The 20,634-nt window shown below is 41.2% G+C and overlaps 1 protein-coding gene and 2 non-coding genes across 4 annotated transcripts; all 3 read left to right on the top strand.

The window, feature by feature from the left end:
• Positions 1 to 1,103: 1,103 nt before the first annotated feature.
• Positions 1,104 to 15,412, top strand: LOC101756851 (ubiquitin carboxyl-terminal hydrolase 12). 2 transcript variants are annotated; one of them, XM_004979499.3, is made up of 32 exons: positions 1,104 to 1,294; positions 1,512 to 1,587; positions 1,730 to 1,880; positions 1,958 to 2,115; positions 3,222 to 3,487; positions 3,561 to 3,779; positions 3,850 to 3,958; positions 4,040 to 4,155; positions 4,460 to 4,558; positions 6,174 to 6,283; positions 6,982 to 7,056; positions 8,639 to 8,717; positions 8,822 to 8,968; positions 9,048 to 9,128; positions 9,223 to 9,342; positions 9,475 to 9,597; positions 10,230 to 10,307; positions 10,414 to 10,502; positions 10,620 to 10,728; positions 10,890 to 10,958; positions 11,047 to 11,157; positions 11,729 to 11,784; positions 11,883 to 12,060; positions 12,158 to 12,259; positions 12,341 to 12,412; positions 13,056 to 13,121; positions 13,403 to 13,468; positions 13,565 to 13,648; positions 13,735 to 13,851; positions 14,249 to 14,323; positions 14,405 to 14,491; positions 14,861 to 15,412. In XM_004979499.3, exons 1-32 carry the CDS (start codon positions 1,268 to 1,270, stop codon positions 14,900 to 14,902), a joined length of 3,357 nt encoding a protein of 1,118 aa, XP_004979556.1. In that variant the 5' UTR covers positions 1,104 to 1,267; the 3' UTR covers positions 14,903 to 15,412. The 2 variants fall into 2 exon arrangements, with proteins under 2 accessions (XP_004979556.1, XP_004979554.1); XM_004979497.3 differs by having other exon boundaries at positions 14,858 to 15,412.
• A 2,923-nt stretch (positions 15,413 to 18,335) lies between these two features.
• TRNAR-CCU lies at positions 18,336 to 18,408 on the top strand. The gene has a single exon. It is a non-coding gene; the product is annotated as a tRNA-Arg (tRNA).
• Positions 18,409 to 20,172: 1,764 nt separating this feature from the next.
• On the top strand, positions 20,173 to 20,245 carry TRNAR-CCU. Its single transcript has one exon. It is a non-coding gene; the product is annotated as a tRNA-Arg (tRNA).
• The last annotated feature ends 389 nt before the right edge of the window (positions 20,246 to 20,634 follow it).

Below are 20,634 nucleotides of genomic sequence, written 5' to 3'. Positions count from 1 at the left end.
TGACGTTGGCAAAAATATACATACATATAAGAATCGAAAATAAAATCAACCTCAACTGCTCTTATGTAGTAACTGATAGTGGTGCTCTTATATAGTAACATACAGTCATTATGAGAAGCCGTACATATGACATAAATTACTTCAAACCTCAATGGCATTATCTACCACGGAGACCAATAAACACATTGAGCAAAACCCTCTAACACAATGAGACATTGTAAAAGACATGTTTGTGCAATATATTGAATTCTTTTATGACATACTATTTTCTAGGCTACTTTCATTTTCCTCGAGAAAAATACCATTTTCATTTAATGAATATTACTTTCTGTATTATATATACTATTAAGTTGCTAGTGGTACACCTTCTATTACCGCATCAGCTCTAAAACTTGGTATTACTTGCTCATCCTTGTTCCTAGATTTATTTAATTATTAAAATCTACTTATTATCTTATTTTATTTCCACATGGAATTTATTATCAACATGTTTTGTCATTTATGTTTCATCGAAGACATTTTCCTGCATGAACAAACATTATGTGACCGATTGGTTAGCAGCACATCAGAGGCACCCGGCCCGATGAGGTCGCAAGTTTGACCCCCTGAATTATGGTGGGTTTTCTACGGTACTGCACATTTTCCCGTGCAATGAGGGTAGCAGTCTCTCCAATCTCTTCTCTAGCGTGTGTGTGGAAAATACGTAGTTTTATAGATGAAGCTTACGTGTTTAATTTTATAGGCATACATTTACAAAAGTTCAAACTAAAGTAAAAACTAAAGGGAGTTGAGCTTAGCATGATGTTTTGCGGTGGAGCCATAGCACGTAAAACATCCACATGAACATCAAAGAGGAAAAAGCATATTTTTTGCTAGGGGGAGGAAAGAAAACAATGAGTTGACCAAAGGGAAGAGGTAAAAAAAAGTATGTTCCATGATGGAAAATTTTTGTAAAAGAATGGGTATATATGAAAATAACTTGAACTATTTTTCATTAGGAATTTTGTTAGTCTTTTTCTTAGAAACCGAGGTATTCCGAAATCCCGAAACTACCCCTCCCATTCCCTTCCAATTTCCGAAACAAAAAGTCCTCCATACTCGCACCCGTACTGCCCTTCCCTCCCACTCCGTTACTCCCCTTCGCGGCTCCGCCTCCGCCGCGCCGCGCCGCCGTCGTCTCCGGCTCCGTCCTCGGCCCAGACCTCCTATCCGCCGGCGCTGCCGGCGCCACGGCGCCGCCATCACCGAAGGCGACCCAGTCGCCAACATGGTGACTCCTGCTCCCACTGCCGGGGTACGTGCGTCGTCCACCCAGTCTCCTTCCTCGCCGCTTCCCGATCTCCCTTTCCTTGCGGCCACACTCCTCCGTTGCCACCCCCACCCCCCCACCCCCCCGGCCCGCCCGGCGAGCCACCGCCCATCAACTGGAGTGGCGCTCGTCCGTCTCGGTCTCTAGGGTTTATGAGTTTGTCGGATCTGACCCCTCCTCCCATTGCCCTCCTCTTTCGCAGCAGGAGGACGAGGAGATGCTCGTGCCCCACCAGGAGGTTGCCGCTGCCGATGCAGACGCAGCCCAGCCCATGGAAGGTGCACTGTACGCCTATCTCGTTTTCTGCCTTGCTTCACTCTGATTTCTACTGTTGTTCGGCAATGTGCCGCAGTATGAACGTGTGTGTGTCTTGGCGTGATCCTGATTACCAATACGGACGTGTTTGGTGACTGTTGGCAGTGGTGGCACAGACAGAGGTGGCGAGCACAGCAGAGAGCCAGCCAGCGGAAGATCCGCAGACATCGCGGTTCACGTGGACAATCGATAACTTCACCCGCTTTAATGGGAAGAAGCAGTACTCAGAGGTTTTTGTTGTTGGCGGGTTCAAATGGTGAGCTCCGCCAGCAGCAGCCATGGAGTTTTTTCCCCATGTTTTTGAGTATTATACATCTGTTGACCTTCATGCAGGCGTGTGCTGATTTTCCCCAAGGGGAACAATGTGGACCACTTCTCAATGTACTTGGATGTTGCTGACTCAGCCAACCTCCCGTATGGTTGGAGCCGCTATGCTCAGTTTAGCCTGGCTATTGTAAACCAGATCCAGCCAAAGTATACGATACGCAAAGGTGTAGTCTTGCTTCATGCTGTGCTATTCACAACTCCATGTTATAAATGTGCATTTAAAATAGAGCGGATTAAATGCTAGACTTCTTATCATTATATAAAGGGAATATGAGTTTAACAGGGTTAACCTAGAAAACGTTACATGCCAAAACAGCACATATAAACATGGAAGTAGAAGGGTTTGAACACACTGCTATTGTCATCTAAACTATCATTATGCCCTTGTCTGGAAAAGTTGCTGATTTTAAATATTTTTCATGCATCAGGCTGAAACTGTTAACCTTATGTATCCAGTGGTTTTCTTGCCATTTCAACTTTTATGATCTCATATTGGATGGGCAGTGTAGACAGTTTTGTTGACAACTTGGTTGCATCCCTGATTTGTGTAGGCTAGTATCAGGTCTCTGAGTTTGGAAACTAAATTTGTTTTCCCTAATTTTGTAATGAATCCCCCACTTAAGTCCCAATTTCCCAAACATGCCACTTGCACCAACCTTATAGTTGACTCAAATAGTTGGCTATCAATAATAACAATGTTGTTGAAATCTGCCAACTATAGTCAGTACAACGGGTTAGATTATCAGTATTGATGACGCTAAGCAATTAATCAGCTGCAAATATGATTAGTTGACCGTTTTCCTAGATAATCTTTAAAAATAGAATATTTTGCTCACTAACGTTTCATAATTTGTAATGTTGGATTATGGTTCGAGGGTGTATACGGTAATGAACAAACCGTAACTGTTAATCATGACAGTTAGAAGTATTGATATTTTTGAGAACCCTAATAACCAGCTCTTGTAAGTGCTAGTTTGGTGTTAGACCCATGCCTAGGTGGGCAGTGGGCCTACCTGGCTAGGTGGGATGGTTGCCCATAGTAATTTATAACGTATGTTCCACGATCGATGATGGATTGATTTTGCTGTTCTATCTGTATTTGCTTGGATGTTGTTGCTACAAACATTTGCTATGTTTCCAAAGATTAATTAGGATGCATAGTGTTCTTAATCTACTGTGCTCATTGGGGCCGCTTGATGTCCTTTGTCTACCAGTGATCCTTTCTATGGATGTATCTAGCACCAACCTATTGTTGCTTTTGTGTCTGCAGATACCCAACATCAATTTAATGCTCGTGAGAGTGATTGGGGTTTCACATCCTTTATGCCTTTAAGTGAGCTCTATGATCCAAGTAGAGGTTACCTCGTGAATGATACTATTGTTGTGGAGGCTGAGGTTGCTGTCCGCAGAATGGTTGACTATTGGACGTATGACTCAAAAAAGGAAACGGGCTATGTGGGTCTGAAAAACCAAGGGGCTACCTGTTATATGAACTCTCTTTTACAAACACTTTACCACATACCGTACTTCAGGAAGGTGTGGTACCATGCATTTACGTTGTAGACATTCTTCCTACTGCACTTCACTGATTATTTGTTCCTGCTTTAAGGCTGTGTATCATATGCCAACCACTGAAAATGACATGCCATCAGGAAGTATTCCCTTGGCGCTGCAGAGCCTTTTCTACAAGCTCCAGTACAGTGACAGTAGTGTAGCTACAAAAGAGCTGACCAAATCTTTTGGATGGGACACATATGATTCTTTCATGCAACATGATGTACAAGAGCTCAACAGAGTCCTCTGTGAGAAACTTGAGGGCAAAATGAAGGTAACATATACAGTGAACTTTGGATGTATAGTGCATTTTTCTTTTTATTAACCTCACGTCTTCTTCTTAGGAAACTGTTGTAGAAGGAACAATTGAGCAATTATTTGAAGGTCATCACATCAATTACATTGAGTGTATAAATGTTGACTATAAATCTAACCGCAAGGAGTCCTTTTATGGTACGCGCCATCTTTATTACTGGGTTTACATTGGTTATGTTATGCTGTTAGTTGACTAGGTAATGATATATGGCCTTGCAGATCTTCAACTTGATGTCAAAGGTTGTCGTGACGTGTATGCGTCGTTTGATAAATATGTTGAAGTTGAGCGTTTAGAGGGTGATAACAAGTATCATGCAGAGAATCATGGTCTACAGGTATCTGAATATCTTGCTATTAATTAAAATGATAACTTAAGCTAGAGTTGCTGTATTCATAAAGATATTTATGTGACTAAACCTCAGCGCATCCATTCACTGAGATAGGAAATAACTGAAATATATAACCAGCTATATAGGGAACCCGTTGACTGTGTATGATATGTCTTGGACATGCAGTTCCTTTTTCTATTTGATGAATGAAGTTTCTTAACTTGTATGAGAGCCTTTTTCTTCTGTTCATTTTGTATGATTATGATATGTCTTGGACATCTGGTGACTTGTTTCAATCTTGATATCGCAGGATGCAAAGAAGGGTGTTCTCTTCCTTGATTTTCCTCCTGTTTTGCAACTCCAGCTGAAACGCTTTGAGTATGATTATATGAGAGATACCAATGTTAAGGTTTGTTCTGGTGATAACTTTGCATTTTGTTCAACTAATTATATTAGGCACACACTTTTAAAACCTGCTACGCCAATGACATCTCATTTAGGGTATGATTGTTGTTAAGAACTTTAACATGTTTACTGTAAAACACAAAATTGAGTCATGAAATCTCTCTAGCACGACATTGTTCTTACTTAGGCGCAGATCTTTTTTATAATAAAATGTTCTAGAGCTTCTTAATGATGTAGGTTTAAATGAACTGAGGTTGGCTGAGCCCACCTAGGTCAAGTTGAACTATCATGTTTTGAACTTGAGTTTGCTTGTAATGCTCGCTCTGTTTTTAAGTATAGGATGGCTGAACTAATTAGCTTGTCCTAAATGTCAATATTTAAGGAGGGAATAACTTTATATGTTCATGTTTTTAAGTATAGGATGTTCGAACTAATTAGCTTGTCCTAAATGTCACATATTTAAGGAGGGAGTAACTTTTATATGTTCATGTTTTTGTTGTAGCTTTGGTCAAAAGCTGATTTCCAAAGCTGTTTAGCATCTTAGTTTTTGAATTGGATTTTAATATGGAAGAAGTATGCAATACCCCTAGGAGCAACTGGCAACCTTAGAAATCATCTCTCAACTTCGACTCAGATTTATTTTGAGTTTTGATTGGGCAATCTCTTGGCAGAATTAATTTTGAACTATGAGTTGTATTCCTGGCTTCACAAAGCATTGACACGTGTTTGTGAAATGTAGATATTTATCATGAGCATTAGCATCAACTACGTGAAGATGACATTTTGCTATCCTGTACGAGAAAGTTTTCTTGTCAATTGTGTAGGGGTATTCGTTTTGCCCTTCTAGCAATTACTTTCAAATAGCAGGCTTTTCCAGGTTAATTAATTAATAACTTAATTGGTTGTATGATCAAGCCATCTTAAATAATTCTTATCTGTTGTGACTAAGTAACCACACCTACTAGGAGGCTTTACAACTTTGTTTTCTTATCTTTTTCCCCAACCTTTTTTCTTCCTGTACCTTTTCCTTTGTTAGTGTTTTCATTTGCCAAGCATTAATGTCAATCACAAGATAAATAGGAAACAACAACATGAATGGTTTTCAGTCAAGAAACATTGGATTTGACATTCAGTTTCAAGCACAAAGGAAAAAAAAGGCAGATTACACTGGCAGGAGAGTTGCCCTTCATTATATTAAGAAGGAATAAAAGATAACAATCTGAGTAACGCCGCTGGCGTGCAACCCAGAACACCAAACAAAGCAAAGCCAGAATAAAACAAAACAAAAGCATCCACACACACAGGAGCAACAGGCCTTACCAACATAAACAACACTATCAACTACAGCAGCAGACATGGGGGTGCTTGGCACCACAGCCGTTACAGTAAGTGAAGCTTTATCTTAGATACCACTGCAACGTTTCCATATCATCCAAGCCGTTAAGATGATGAGTGAATTGACTTGGCGGCGCTCTTTGGGTACAGAGGTCACCACCCTGCTTAGAATAAAAAAATGATGGATGTGCATAGCAATTACAATCAATCTAAATGTTTTGAAGACTTAATCTTTGTTCCTATTCTGAGATTGTCATGTCTTCTATATATGCTTGCTTGCTCAGATTAATGATCGCTATGAGTTCCCTCTGCAACTTGATCTGGATAGAGATGATGGCAAATACCTTGCTCCAGATGCAGATCGAAGTACAAGAAACCTCTATGCTCTTCACAGGTAACGACTTTTAGTTACACATACACATACCATTACATCTTTGTATGGCTTTAAAATCTATTAATTTATTTACTGAACTGTGGCATGTTCTTTTTGTTATGGTCTTTGAGAGTTCTACACACCAGAGAATTTCTAGTTGTCCCATCTAAAAACAATCGTTATTTGTTTTACCATCATGCTACGCGGAGCATAAGTTGCTATACTATGCTTAAAGTAGACAGAAGTTTAATGAATCTGGTTTTAAAGAAATTGGTTGATCATGTGCAGTGCAGTCACATGCATGTGCAGATTTCCATACACGATCAAGGCAACCTTTTCTAATAATCATCACTCACCATTTGGAACTTTCTTCTTATTTATTGTGTAGAGGGCCAGGCAGTTTGTTAGAAATATATTTTCAGTTTAGTAATAGTGTTCAGGGACCTCATTGCTCCATGTTAAGTGTAATTGTGTATTTTGGTAATATAATGTGCAAGGGTACTGGTGTAGTACCATTCTTGAGTCAAGGGTAATTTAGGTACTCCTGCATTCTAGTCTAGGGTTTGATCTGGAGATTCATCTCTTGTACACTATATGCACCTTTGGCATCTACTTAATAAAAGAATACAGTTTATAGTCCTTTCTCCTCCACCATGTAAGCCATACTCGCTTCTTGCATTTTTGTTGTGTACTAATACCGTTTATCTGCTTTTACTCAGTGTTCTTGTTCATAGTGGTGGGGTACATGGCGGTCACTACTATGCATTCATACGGCCAACTCTATCTGAGCAATGGTAGGTTTTTGTATTGGTTTATTGTTTTGGCACATAAACTAGTTGCTAGATAATTTATTTCATTTTCCCTTGTGCTTAGCTATTTAATGGTTGAAAAGAACTATACTGATTTACATTCTTAAATTGGAGAACCAAAATGAGCTGATTAAAGTCGGTGTTTATTACGTGCTGGTGATTACCAGTGAATGATGGGAGTCATGCCTACAACTTTCCAATAGTGGTACTCATAGAGAGTAGGCCTAAGCCTTTAGGAAGCCATTTGATGTTTCGGATTCTTGTTTTCCCATAACCGGTTGTCTATGCGGAAAACACCCATTTAATTGGCTCTGATTTCTGATGATTGTTGCAACTATTGCCAGATGGCTGTTAGAGGAGTTAGTTACGCTTGCGCTGTTTAGAATACACATTTGTCGCTCATCCCAATATTTAAGGTGTGTGTTATGATTAAGAATAAGAGTACACTCAATATATTTCATAATTGCACCCTTGGCTGTTTAGTCGACATACATCGACAGCATTAGGCATGTCTTGTAAATTCCTACTAGAAATAGTAATATGCTAAGTTATTCCTTGGTCAGTACATTTTTCAGGTACTGCACTAGTGACCACTTGCATACGAAGTATGAATGACTCGAATAACGCACATACAGCAACAGAGCCTTTTTGTCCCAAGTAGTTTGGGATAGGATAAAACCAAACAAGGAGCCACCAATAAAGAGGATAAAAAGTAATCGGTATTTGTACAAGAGTAATAATAAAGTAGATTGCTATCCTAGGCCATGGTTCAGACACTTGGATTGCTATTCTCCAGTCCCACTTGCTCCTATCCAAGGATAAAACATGTCCAGTACCACATTCAGGACCTCACTGTAAGCGTGGGGTTGAACAGCTCATTGTGGAGGAGAGAAATAAGTTGCACGACTCTTGCTGTGGTTAACCTGGCAAAAGTTGGGCAGGATGAGGTGTCCCAAAATACTAGGGTCACGGCCCCACTCGAAAGTAATAGAGGAGGATGTTATAAGGCTGGGAACTTCCTGGAAGGATGAAGCAACAAACCCTCTACCGCTCCCCTCCGTCCGTAGAACCCTAGATCTGGCCTTCTTCAGTGGTGCCCTGGATCTTTGTACTTCAGCGGTGCCTGGATTTCCGTGCTTCTCCAGTACCCTGGATCTCTGTTTTTCTGTGGCGCCGTGGATCTCCGAACTTCTGCAGTGCCGTGGATCTCCGAACTTCTGTGGTGCCCGACCACCGTGCTTCTGTGGCGCGCTGGATCTCTGTTCTTCTTGGCACCCTGGATGTCTCCCTGCAGCGCGTCAGTTAATCTTTCCTTTCCGGAGTCCTGAAACCTATTTCCCACTGAATTCAATCCCAATCCTCCCAAGTCCCAAATCCTTCCACTGATTGTTGAGGTATGCGAATGCTAGGGTTTCATGTGACGAAGTTGGGGGCAAAGTATAATTTCTATTTAGTTATTTTGTTTTCACTAAAATGCCTTTTGTTTTACACTAAAACAATCTATGCTGCCTGACCTGCTCATCCTTGTAAACAGTTTCCATTTTTTTTCGCCACATGTCATGCTCAGGTACAAATTTGATGATGAGCGTGTAACAAAAGAAGATGCTAAGAAGGCCCTTGAAGAACAATATGGCGGCGAGGAAGAGGTGAGTTCCATTTAATTTTGTTATTCAAGGATAAATGTCTGTTGAACTCTATATCTCATCTACTTGTTGCCATTGTTTATGTTGCTCTCTTTTGGATTAAACAGTTGCCACAAGTAAACCCTGGCTTCAACAACGCCCCGTTTAAATTCACGAAGTATTCAAACGCGTATATGCTTGTTTATATTCGTGAGAGTGACAAGGAGAAAATCATGTGTACTGTTGATGAAAAGGACATCGCTGAGCATTTAAGAGTATGCAAAATCTTGGCATTGTTTTATTACTGTGGACTTCATTTTTGGTATAGTTTGGTTTAAAACTGTGGATTTGCAGGTAAGGTTGAAGAAAGAACAAGAAGATAAAGAACACAAAAAGAAAGAAAAAGCTGAAGCTCATCTTTATACCATTATTAAGGTCTGGATCTATGTTTTTTGCTGTTCATCTCCTCAAAATGTGAAATCCTTTTGAGTTTATTTTTTTAGCCTTCTATTTTGACAAATAAATGTAGGTGGCTCGAGATGAGGATTTGAAGCAACAAATTGGGAAGGATATATATTTTGACCTGGTGGACCATGAAAAGGTCCGCAATTTCCGAATACAGAAGCAATTGCCGTTTAGTTCGTTCAAGGTACTGTGCCCTCAGAGCTCTACCCAAAGTCATTTCTATAGTTGTGGATCTTTCGTATTTCTAGTTACTGATCTCGGAATTGCATTTGACTTAATTGTTTATTTAACTTTTATTGAATAAACTGTTCAATAGGAGGAAGTTGCCAAGGAGTATGGCATCCCTGTGCAGTTTCAGCGCTTCTGGTTGTGGGCTAAGAGGCAAAACCATACATACCGCCCTAATCGTCCATTGACCCCTCATGAGGAAACACAATCTGTAAGTTATCCATTGCCCTGAAGTGTTGGAGCTGATGGTTTATTCTGGTAGAGACGCAGAGACTTTGGGAAGTGGTGTGTAACATCTTTTTTTATTTGCATGCCAATAATGAAGTCAATAACTGAATGGGCTGTATGAGTAAGAAATGTTTATGTATTGAAGTATAGAACCAGTGGTTGGATAAGGTTTGATAGTTACCGATTAGGTTCCTGGTGATGAATTAATATGCAGATTTGACTCGTGCAATTCTCAAAACATATTTTTATTTGATCTGTTATGTATCTATATCTGATGGACATTACTATGATTAAGTATTAGGATTCATGCCAGGCACTCTATCAATGTTCTGTATTGCCATATGATGTAGTATATGTAGGAGAAACGCATAAAGGATGTGAAATCTTTCGTTATTCTATTGGATCGATCTATTTTCTCCTTCAGATATGGAATATTTTGCTTCCAGAAAATCAACTCAATAGCCCAATCTATTCAGCTGGGTTGTCAAGATTCTGTAGCTTGAATTGCTAAGATTATTGTGGAAGCTTGCAGTGTTATTTTTTGTTTTTGGTCTTTCTGTATTGTTCACATTTCAATTTTATGTGAATATATCTTTTCTTTTTTTTCCTGCACAGGTGGGGCAACTGAGGGAGGTATCAAATAAGGCACACAATGCTGAGTTGAAGCTGTTTTTGGAAGTAGAACTTGGGCTGGTAATGATATGCTGGACTTATACTTCCTGTTCCGCATGTTACTTATTTTAGTGTCTGCTGTGTTACTCAGCTGTGGAGTCCTTACTATCTCTGTTCACTCATTTAGGATTTGCAGCCTCTCCCTCCTCCTGAGAAGGGCAGGGAAGACTTTCTTCTTTTCTTCAAACTGTACAAACCAGAAACGGAAGAACTTTGGTACATCTTCTGTTTCGAACTGACAACATTGACATCTCGTCTTAAGTAGTGCTTCTCTATGCTCCATTGAAATAAATGTATCATCTTGTGACTCATGGCATTGTGACGTCCATGTAGTTTTATGGGGAGGCTCTTCGTGAAGGCCTTGGGCAAACCTTCAGACATCCTGGCAAAACTAAATGAAATGGCTGGATTTTCTCCAGATCAGGAAATTGAGCTTTATGAGGCAAGATTATTTTCATGATATGATGTACTTATTGTCGAGATGGCAATCCTAAAAGCATTCTCTATTAGACTAATGCATTGTTGTCCATAGTATTTAATTCATCGGCCCATGATGACCTTATCTGGGGTACTGTGCTTAAATGGTTCCATTGGTATGTGCAGGAAATTAAGTTTGAGCCAAATGTGATGTGTGAAATTATTGACCAGAAACTTACTTTTCGTTCTAGTCAGGTTTGTCAACACACTTTTATTTAAGGGATTCATAAATCAGATTAAAGGGTTATTTATGAATTATTTCCAAAAATTTTCAATATTGTAGCTTGAAGATGGGGACATCCTTTGTTTCCAAAAAGCACCAAGAGCTGACCATGATACACAAGTGCGATATCCAGACGTTCCTTCATTTTTGGAGTATGTCCATAATAGGCAGGTATGGTATCCGTATCTCCAACTTGGTTACGATTTTGTACTGTAGTTATAACACTGGTATTGGTTCTTCCAATTTTTATATGATTTTTCTATTTCCCTTCTGTAAGCTATTATCGCACATTGTTATTCTGCCACATCTATTTATGGTCATATGCCACATAGTTTCTGGTATGTTTTTAGGTCACTATAAAATATCCCAGTTAAGATCTTTATCTATAGCTTTATTTCTCTTCCAAGGGCATTAATCTATCTATTGTGCCATATTTAATTTTTAATGTGTATATCCACCTTAATAATAACTATTAGCAAGCCTCTGCTGCATCTCCTGCTGCTGCAGCTTTCATTGAATTGCTCCAATGATATACGGCTAAAGGGACATCTGTCTACAATGCTCTCTCATCCCTTTTCCGTTTCTCCCCTTCAGTTCCTTATTAGTCGCATAGTTTCTCTACAGTTTATTTGTCAGCAATATGGTTTATTCTTGAGAACAATGCCCTTTTACCTTGTAGCTTTTGCTGACAGTTAAAACTTGCTTTCTCATCACGTTCCTCAAAGTACTTTGTTTGGTGCAGGTTGTGCATTTCCGGTCTTTGGAGAAACCAAAGGATGACGATTTTTCTTTGGAATTGTGAGGGTTTGCATATGTGCACAAATGTTCAGTTAAAAAATTGTTTAATTGAATAGATATCTCAACCACATATGTTTTTTGATTTTCCATTCCTCAAGGTCAAAGCTTCATACCTATGACGACGTTGTTGAGAGAGTTGCTCGTCAACTTGAGTTGGATGATCCAGCGAAAATTCGGCTTACATCCCATAATTGCTACTCTCAGCAACCTAAACCGCAACCCGTCAAATATCGAGGTGTGGAGCATCTGTTGGACATGCTCATCCATTACAATCAGGTTAATGTTTTTCATTTCTTTTGGTCATTATGAGCATGCTTTCTGTGTAACAAAAATATATTGGAATTCATACTAAAGCATTATTCTTTTGGTACAGACATCTGACATCTTGTATTATGAAGTGCTGGATATTCCACTTCCAGAATTGCAGTTCCTGAAAACCCTGAAAGTTGCATTCCATCATCCTACAAAGGATGAGGTTTGTTTTTGCTGCCAGGAACATATCTTGTACTGCCTAAAGTATTATGTATATATATTTATATGATATCCTTTCTCCCAGGTTGTTATTCATAGCATCAGGCTTCCAAAAAATAGCACAATTGCTGACGTGATAAATGACTTGAAAACAAAGGTTAGTAATACATTCTCTTTAATTCCTTTTTGAGTGATGCAGGTTTGTGCTCCTGATTATATCCATATACCTTTCTTAATATGCCTGTTCCTTTTCTTTGATGTTTTGAACTGTACCCACAAGATTACTTTTGGGCTGTGCCGCTCTAGTTAAGTGTGTTCCGTGCTACCTAACATTTGTTGGGCCCTTTAAGTCAACCATTGTTGCCAATGGACAAATAGATTCGTTCTCGTTGAATGTAGCAAACACAAAATGAGGCTGGGAGCATTCTAGGAAGATTTAGGCTTGTCTCTTCTTCAAAATGTTACTCCCTCCATTTTCAAGCATATGAAGTTTAGCACAAGTTTGTCCAAAACATCATATATTTATAAATGGAGGGAATATAGCATTATAAAATAAAAAGAAATGTTCTTCAGCAAAGATCTAAAAGAAGGTAGCAGATTGAGTGCCTAGTCTTGTCTGGTCAAAGGGTCTGGTTATACTTGCATTGTCACTTATACTTAGCTATCAAACTGTATTAAGAAGTAAAATCTTAATTCTCTTTTGTATTCGCTACCACTGCCATCTAGCAACAGTAAAGTGGTTTTGTTATGTTTCTCTGGTTGGTTTGTTTGCTGAAGCTTTTAATCGTACTCATCAACAGGTTGAACTGTCCAGTCCTAATGCTGAACTACGTGTGCTAGAAGTTTTTTACCACAAGATCTATAAGGTACTTGTGCATTCAGATGTTGCATAGTTAGCATTATACAATATACAGTGGTTACTATGGTTTCTTATTCTAGAGAAAAAAAGATTTTCTAACTATCGCCACATCTTTTTTATATGGAAAACTACTCCCTCCGTTTTAACTATATGACGTTAGGACAAGCTGATTTTATTTTCAACACTAATTAGCTTGTCCCAAATGCCATCTATTTAAAAATGCATGGAGTAATAATTTATTTTTGCTATATTTGTCATTGCTATTTGCTAATTCAAGCTGTTTGATAGATCTTTCCGCTACTTGAGAAGATAGAGAATATAAATGATCAATATTGGACGCTACGTGCTGAAGAGGTGTGCAATGATTATGCCTGCTGTACCTGGTGATTGTCGTTCCTTACTCTGGAAAGTTCCAAGTAGCCTCATACATGCGTCTATGAAATGGTGCAGATTCCAGAAGAGGAAAAAAATATAGGCCCAAACGATCGGCTAATTCATGTTTATCACTTCACAAAAGATATTAATCAAACTCAGGTATTATGCTTGTTTGAGTTGTATTTGGATAGCCATTCAATATTTATGATATACTTATAAATAATCATCACTCTTTTGACCTACAGCAAATCCAGAACTTCGGAGACCCTTTTTTTCTACTTGTTCGTGAAGGTGAGACTTTAGCAGAAGTCAAGAAGCGCATAAAGAGTAAACTTCAAGTCTCCGCCGAGGAATTTTCCAAGGTGATCCATTTCTAGAAGTTTCTTTTAATGGATGGTGTGATAATATATTAGTATTAATAAATAATACCAAGATTTCTGATCTGGTTCCTCTAATCAGCAGAGTTCCTGTATTATCAGAATTTATCAGTTACCGGATAGTTCTGTTGATCATAAGTGAATTAGATGCACATATGTTGTGTCTTGTAGAATGGTTTGTAAATTATATTTTGATTGGAGATAGGAAACAAACATAACGAGGTGAAATTTAATTGCAGATCTTGAATTTGTAACTTCCAGACAGGGCTTTTGGATTGTTTCTATTCTTTCTGTCATTGTCTTTACTTTTCTTTGACCTTGAGTTGCATGGCATATTAGGCAGTTGCAGAACTAATATACATATTATTATTCATGTGACCAGTGGAAATTTGCTTTTATATCGATGAATCGGCCAGATTACCTCCAGGATTCAGATGTTATAGCTCCCCGTTTTCAGGTAAGTTGTTGATTTTGCTTACATCTCTAGCTCCTTCCATGCACTTGTTGTGTGCTGACCTTTGTCCTTCGATTCCTACAGAGGAGGGAGGTCTATGGAGCTTGGGAGCAATATCTTGGGATGGAACACACTGATACTGCACCAAAAAGGGCCTATACAGTGAATCAGGTATGCAGCTTTCTTATGAAATGGTGCTGCCAAATTTTCCAATGTTGATTTTGTGCACCGTAGCTGTTCATCCTTATTTGGGCACAAATATGCCTTGATTTGTGGTCTTGATAGCTGCATCTTGATGGGATTCCTTAAGAGTTGTTGAAATTCTCAGTGAATATGTTAAGGATCTTTCGATTTGTCTTGATAATGTGCAGAAAATGTGGTAGATCATTGCTGAAACCATTTCTCTACCAACAGCATGTACATTCACATCACAAGTTTTTTACTGTTACATTCCCATGTTGTTCATATTCAGATTCTAATAATTACAAAAACAATGTTAATGTGATTCTAACTCTGTTCTGATGGTCTCTACTACAGCAGAACCGCCATGCGTATGAGAAGCCAGTCAGAATTTACAATTGAAAATGCTGACAACCGAGCTGGTCTCGTGGTGAAAGCCAAGTTGCCTCAATGCGAGCGAGAGTAGCAACTAAAAAGGGAGGGTAGGGAATATAGACTGCCAGGTGGAGACTTCAAGTTGTTGGCGATTTCGGGGGTGCTGTCCGCCACGGCCCTCTATTCTGTGCTTGAAGCCACCTTCATCAGTAGCAATTCACCTGTTAGTGGCGCAGTGCATATTGATTTACATTTCCGTTTCCGTTGGGTACAAGGGTTTCCCGTGGATAGTAGATATTGCTTCATTCATAGAGCAAAGTTGGGTACATAAGATTTTGGTAGGGGGCGTGCGTGTATACAGGCGGGTATAGTTGTGGCTTGACCCGGCGTTTCTTTTCTTGTACTAATGTGGCGGCGGTGGTTGACTGTAAATGGGCTCCAATTTTCAGCTTCCATCTCATGAATGCGTGGAAGAATTGCATTGCAGCGCGTCGACGCCATTTCGAGATGAGTATCTTTTGATTGTTGCTGGCGAAATTTGGTGGGTTTGCTCGGATGAATTTGTAGTTCTTGGGTGTCGGCCTCTCGGGTGCGTGCTGTGCGGGAGCAGTTGAGGTTGAGGCGGTCGTCGGAGAGGTGCTCTGGCTTTTCCTTCTCTCCGTGTTGCTCGCATGAGATCGTGAACCTTTAACGAATCCTTGTGCGTCAGCAAGAGCTCATCAAACCGCCAAGCACCAGCTTGGGTCAGATATAATTCTAAAGATAAATGGAATGGCCAATTTGCAAATGCAACGAGCTTACGTAAATATCCCGTTGAATAAAGTATCTTCCACACACGCAAACCTATAATAATGATAATAATTAATAATACTGTAAAAGGAAAATAGAAATTGCCTGCAGAACGGCAGTATCTGCCGTCCGTTCTCGATCCAACTCTCCCCGCCCGTTGGTTTAAACTCCGAAAGCAACACGCGTTGGACGTTCTCTTCTCCCTCGTCTCAGTTTTCCTTGCTGCTGCCGCTGCCGCTCCCACTCACCAATGCAGCAGCCGCAGCCACCGTCGCCGCCGGGCGCCGCCGCCGGAGTAGGAGGGGCCAAGGAGGAGGATCCCTTCTACGACATCGTGATACCCCCGGAGTACCTCCTGCCTGGGCTGGACGACGATGGCGACGACGCGTGCGCGTACAACGGCGCGGCGGAGGACGAGCAGCTGCTGGCGGAGGCGCAGGCGGGCGGCGACGGCGACGGCTGGGAGGAGGAGCGGCTGTCGATGACGTACCAGGGGAAAGCGTACGTCTTCGACTCCGTGCCGCCGCAGAAGGTGAGGCGCGGGTGGTGAGCTGTTGTGGCTTCTTGGGCAGAGGCGCAGAGCACGGAATTGATCGGCTTCTTTTTTTTAAAAAAAAAATTCTGAACAAAACTGAATCGATTTGATCAGTTAATCAAGCGGTTTGGTCTCGGCATTTTGCCCGAGGTTTTTTTTTTTGGTTTTAGACAATGTGCTTGTTTTGTTTTTTTTTTGGCATTGTTCATCCGTGAAAGATGGCATTGTACACATTTGATGTTTTTGAGTTTAACAGACAGCAAATAGAAACTCAAAGTCTGAAATGTGTTTCTTCTTGCTTGGCAGAGTTTGGTTTACTGCCTTTTGCGTAGCCGCAGAGTGTCCAGTACTTGCAGGCTATAAATTAAATTTTGTTTAGCACTTGCATGCCATTGCACAGCGTTCAAATTCTTAACAACACAGAAGAAATGCAGAGCTGAGCCAGGATTTTCTTGCCTCTTGCATTGCCACTCATGGGCTCACCTCTGCTCCGTGTTTGTGATGCCATCTCAGTGTTCATCACTTCCTGGTGTCTTTCAAAACTGTTCTCTGAATGCAATGCCAATGCCACCAACATTTGAAATCAACTTTACTCATGCTTTTTTTTTCCCAATATTGTTGCTCGCAGCTCGTACAATGCATCTGCCTTCTTTCTTTTCCCATGCTTTTTTTAAAAAAAAAATCAGTAGATGCCACCACAAATTGTGGTCTTTAGACATGACATTAGGTGTCTCACAAACATGTGGGACCAAGCCCTGTGTCTGTATGTGTCATCCTCAGTCAATGCCATAATTCAAAACCACACACTTTGTATCGCTGAAGCTAGATGGCAGCACTCACAAGGCTGTAAACCTTCAACGCAGGTTGAGACCATCCTCATGCTTCTAAACGGCTACGAGCTTGTTCCTCAAAGCGCGAAACCGCAGCTCACTCACCTGGTAAACCATGTCATATCGCAGCATCCATTTTGAGTGTTCGTCTCCTGAAAGATGTTGAACTTTAATAATCTCTGAACATTTCACACCAGGTGCAGCCGATCGTGGTGCCCCGGGACTTCGACCGGACGGCGGCCGTGTCGCGGTACAGGGAGAAGAGGAAGAGCACGCTCAAGTTCGACGTCAAGGCCGATTACTCCATCCGGAGGGAAATCGCTTCGAGGTACATGCACATGCACGAACCATCTTCTGCAGCTCATTCAGTGCCAAACTGCCATTACTTGGACAACTTGGGAGCTCGTTGTGTTTACTCATCTGCTGCTTCTCGCGCATTTGCTGGCTCAGGATCGCGCGCAGGAGAGGGAAGTTCGTGTCGTCAGATAAGAGCTCTGATAATTCAGTCGCCGCAGCAGCACGCCGGCGCCAGAGGGAATCGTAAGCTGTCGATCCTAGCTAACTGCTTCCATGTTGATCACTGATCAGCTACTCATGCGTGTTGCAAGCCTTGCAACTGCAATGATGCTGGGTGCTGCTCTGATCTGTTCTCACCGCCCTGTGATTTTAAGACCATCGATCCATGCCGCGCAGCTGCGCCAAATGCGGGGAGAGCAGCGAGGCGACGCCGATGATGCGGCGCGGGCCCAACGGGTACAGGACCTTCTGCAACGCCTGCGGGCTCATGTGGGCGAAGACCGTCAGTGCTCCGACACTTTACCTTACCTGCAGTTAAAATTCTATTCTACGCGGCCGATACAGAACTAATCCGATTCATGTTGGGTTTCTCTCTTCACCTGCCTGCAGAACAAGATCAGGAAGCTCACGAACCCGGATTGCGGCGCCGCGGCGGCGGGCGTGGCGGTGGCGGTGGCGGCGGAGGCCGGTGAGGTTGCGTATCTGCTGCATACCAACAGATACAATCAGAAAGCAGCTTGTGATGGTTCTTCAGGAGTGTGGCACCACGCTGCTTGATGGAGTTCTATACATGAGAGACTTGCAAGAGTGAAATGATGACCATGGCGTGTACAATAGGACAGACAGACAGATGTAGCTGCAGCGGAGTATCTTCATTCATTCATTCGGTGTAGCAGAAGTGGCATTATTCAAAATTTCAAATCCCCAAACTAAAGGTGAATGTCATGAACTTTTGATCCCAGTTGCCATTACCAATTATGAGAAAACGGATCTTCCAATGGCCACTTAGGCGCCTGTAGCTCAGTGGATAGAGCGTCTGTTTCCTAAGCAGAAGGCCGTAGGTTCGACCCCTACCTGGCGCGTTTTTTTTATTTATTATTACACAGTTATTTTTTCATCCATTTTACCTAACTAAACTGCTTGTAGGGATGAAACCAGGAACGGGAAAAATCCCGTACCGACCCGCACCGGATACCGTGTGTCCCAATCGAATACCGCATTCCCGGGAAAAATCGGAATGCGTCTGCTGCCGCCTCCTGCGCCCAATCTCCTTGCTTCCAGCTCCACATCTAAATCCCCTTGCTCCTCACCTCGGACTAGCTGCAGAAGGATCTGCATCCGCAGCTCGCACCACCCTGCTAAAGCTTGACCACGCCGGCGGCCGATGCCGCTCAAGCTCGCTATGAGAGAGCACCCCGGCCGTTGAGGTCGCCCTCGCTGGCCTCCTCTCTCTTATTCGGGCTCGTATAGACTCAAGTGAAGATAATGGGCCGCAAAGTAAAGAACAGGAGCAGGCCCATAAGATAGAAGTAGCGCTAGCATCGTTCTTTCTTTCCTGTTTTATTTTTCAGTTGTTTTTCTCTAGTTTCCTAAGTATTTTTTTTGCGAATATTAGAGTTGGCTAATTATTAATTGATAATCTATAATCATTTGATAGCCGGGTATCTAAAAGCTAATGGACTTTTTTACGTATGTGGATGGATGATGTATCCACCTCTCATATATAGCTTCTAGAGTTTGTGTGTGAACATATCATTTCATATAATTTAAATGTATGCATGTGCCAAGCCAAACATTTATAGTCATGATCATGGTGTTGTTGTGTAGTATTTCTGGTTCCGACCATTATTGACATGATCCCGATCGAATTATTTCACTACCAATATCCCGTATATCCGATTTCGATTTCCCGACCGCCCTTCCCGATCTTGATCCCGTTCCCGAATAAAAAATATGAAAACGAAAATGGTTAGAAGCTTTTCCCTCCCTACTGTTTGGCTATTCAAAGCCGGCAATTATTTTGCAAGGACGCCAAAAAGAAAACTAGTCCTCCGCTCCGGTTTCAAACCTTCACCTGTTCTCTGGTTGCAATATTGCTGCACATCCCACGAATATAGAATTTTTTTTAAACGTGTCAATATTTAAGAATACTTGGAAACTTTTTGAAACACATGTCAGTCTAAAATACAAATGGTTCATTATTTATAAATGAATTAGGAACGCATGAGCAGTCTCCTTTGGGGATTGGAATGGAGGAGACATGAAGGAACGCGTTGGAACGTCCCCACGGACGCCGCCGCCCTAATTTAATTTTTTTAGGCCAATGCACTTCCTAATTCGATTTCTTGTCCTCTTGTTGAAAACTAAGGATGTCGTTAGAGATGTGATTGTTTTTGTATGGATCGGAGGGGGATTACTGTTTGTTGAACTTGGTGGTGTGAGAGTACATTTACCGAGTGGATTTCCATTGTCCAAAGACATTGTGCGGGTGGTGAGTAAATATCGACATGCATACTGACTACTGAGTGTTAGGCAGAGACTTAGCGCCGGTAGTTGGAATGGAACACCGTAAAACCATCTGCCTTACATTCTTTTATGCTTGCCATATGTTCTGTTTGGAATAGCTTAAATTCTGCTCATGATCAAAATAAGTTGAAACTAGCAGTTAAACGGCACACTTACTTTTTTGATGATCCGCAACAAAATTATTCAATGGACACTTAATATTAATATGATTTGGATATAACTATTACAACACTAGCACTTGGCACGTTTTTCCTTTGGTACCTATGCTGTGCTGCTACTAATTTAATTGTAAAAGTAAACCGGCCCTAACTGAACGCTTAGCGCCTGTAGCTCAGTGGATAGAGCGTCTGTTTCCTAAGCAGAAGGCCGTAGGTTCGACCCCTACCTGGCGCGTTTTATGCGTCGTTTTGTCTTGTTTTTTTTTCCCAAAAAAACAAATGGGGGATCAAAGGTTTGAAGTCCGAGCAGCTCGCTGAGTCGCTGTGCTGAGCGTAAAACCGTGAAGTTACCAAAAACGAAGCTTCACTGTTTTGCGCATTATAGAAACCTTAAATTTGCTTACTTTGAAATTTTCCTAGATAGAAATCAGCAAAAATTTGCTTCCGATCATCAAGTAGTTTTTTTTTCCCGAAGAGACCATCAAGCAGTTGTACAAACTTCAATCTAATTTTATGTCTATATTGTAACGGTATACCATAACGTGATCAAGTCCTAGCTGTACACAAGGACGATATAGCTAGTACTAAGTTGTAAGTGTTGTGCCTGCTGGATAAGTCTTGCTG

Source organism: Setaria italica, chromosome VIII (genome assembly GCF_000263155.2).
Source record: "Setaria italica strain Yugu1 chromosome VIII, Setaria_italica_v2.0, whole genome shotgun sequence".
Classification (NCBI taxonomy): domain Eukaryota; kingdom Viridiplantae; phylum Streptophyta; class Magnoliopsida; order Poales; family Poaceae; genus Setaria; species Setaria italica.
Note: the sequence above shows the minus strand (reverse complement) of the source record. Positions and strands in the feature narration are given on the sequence as shown.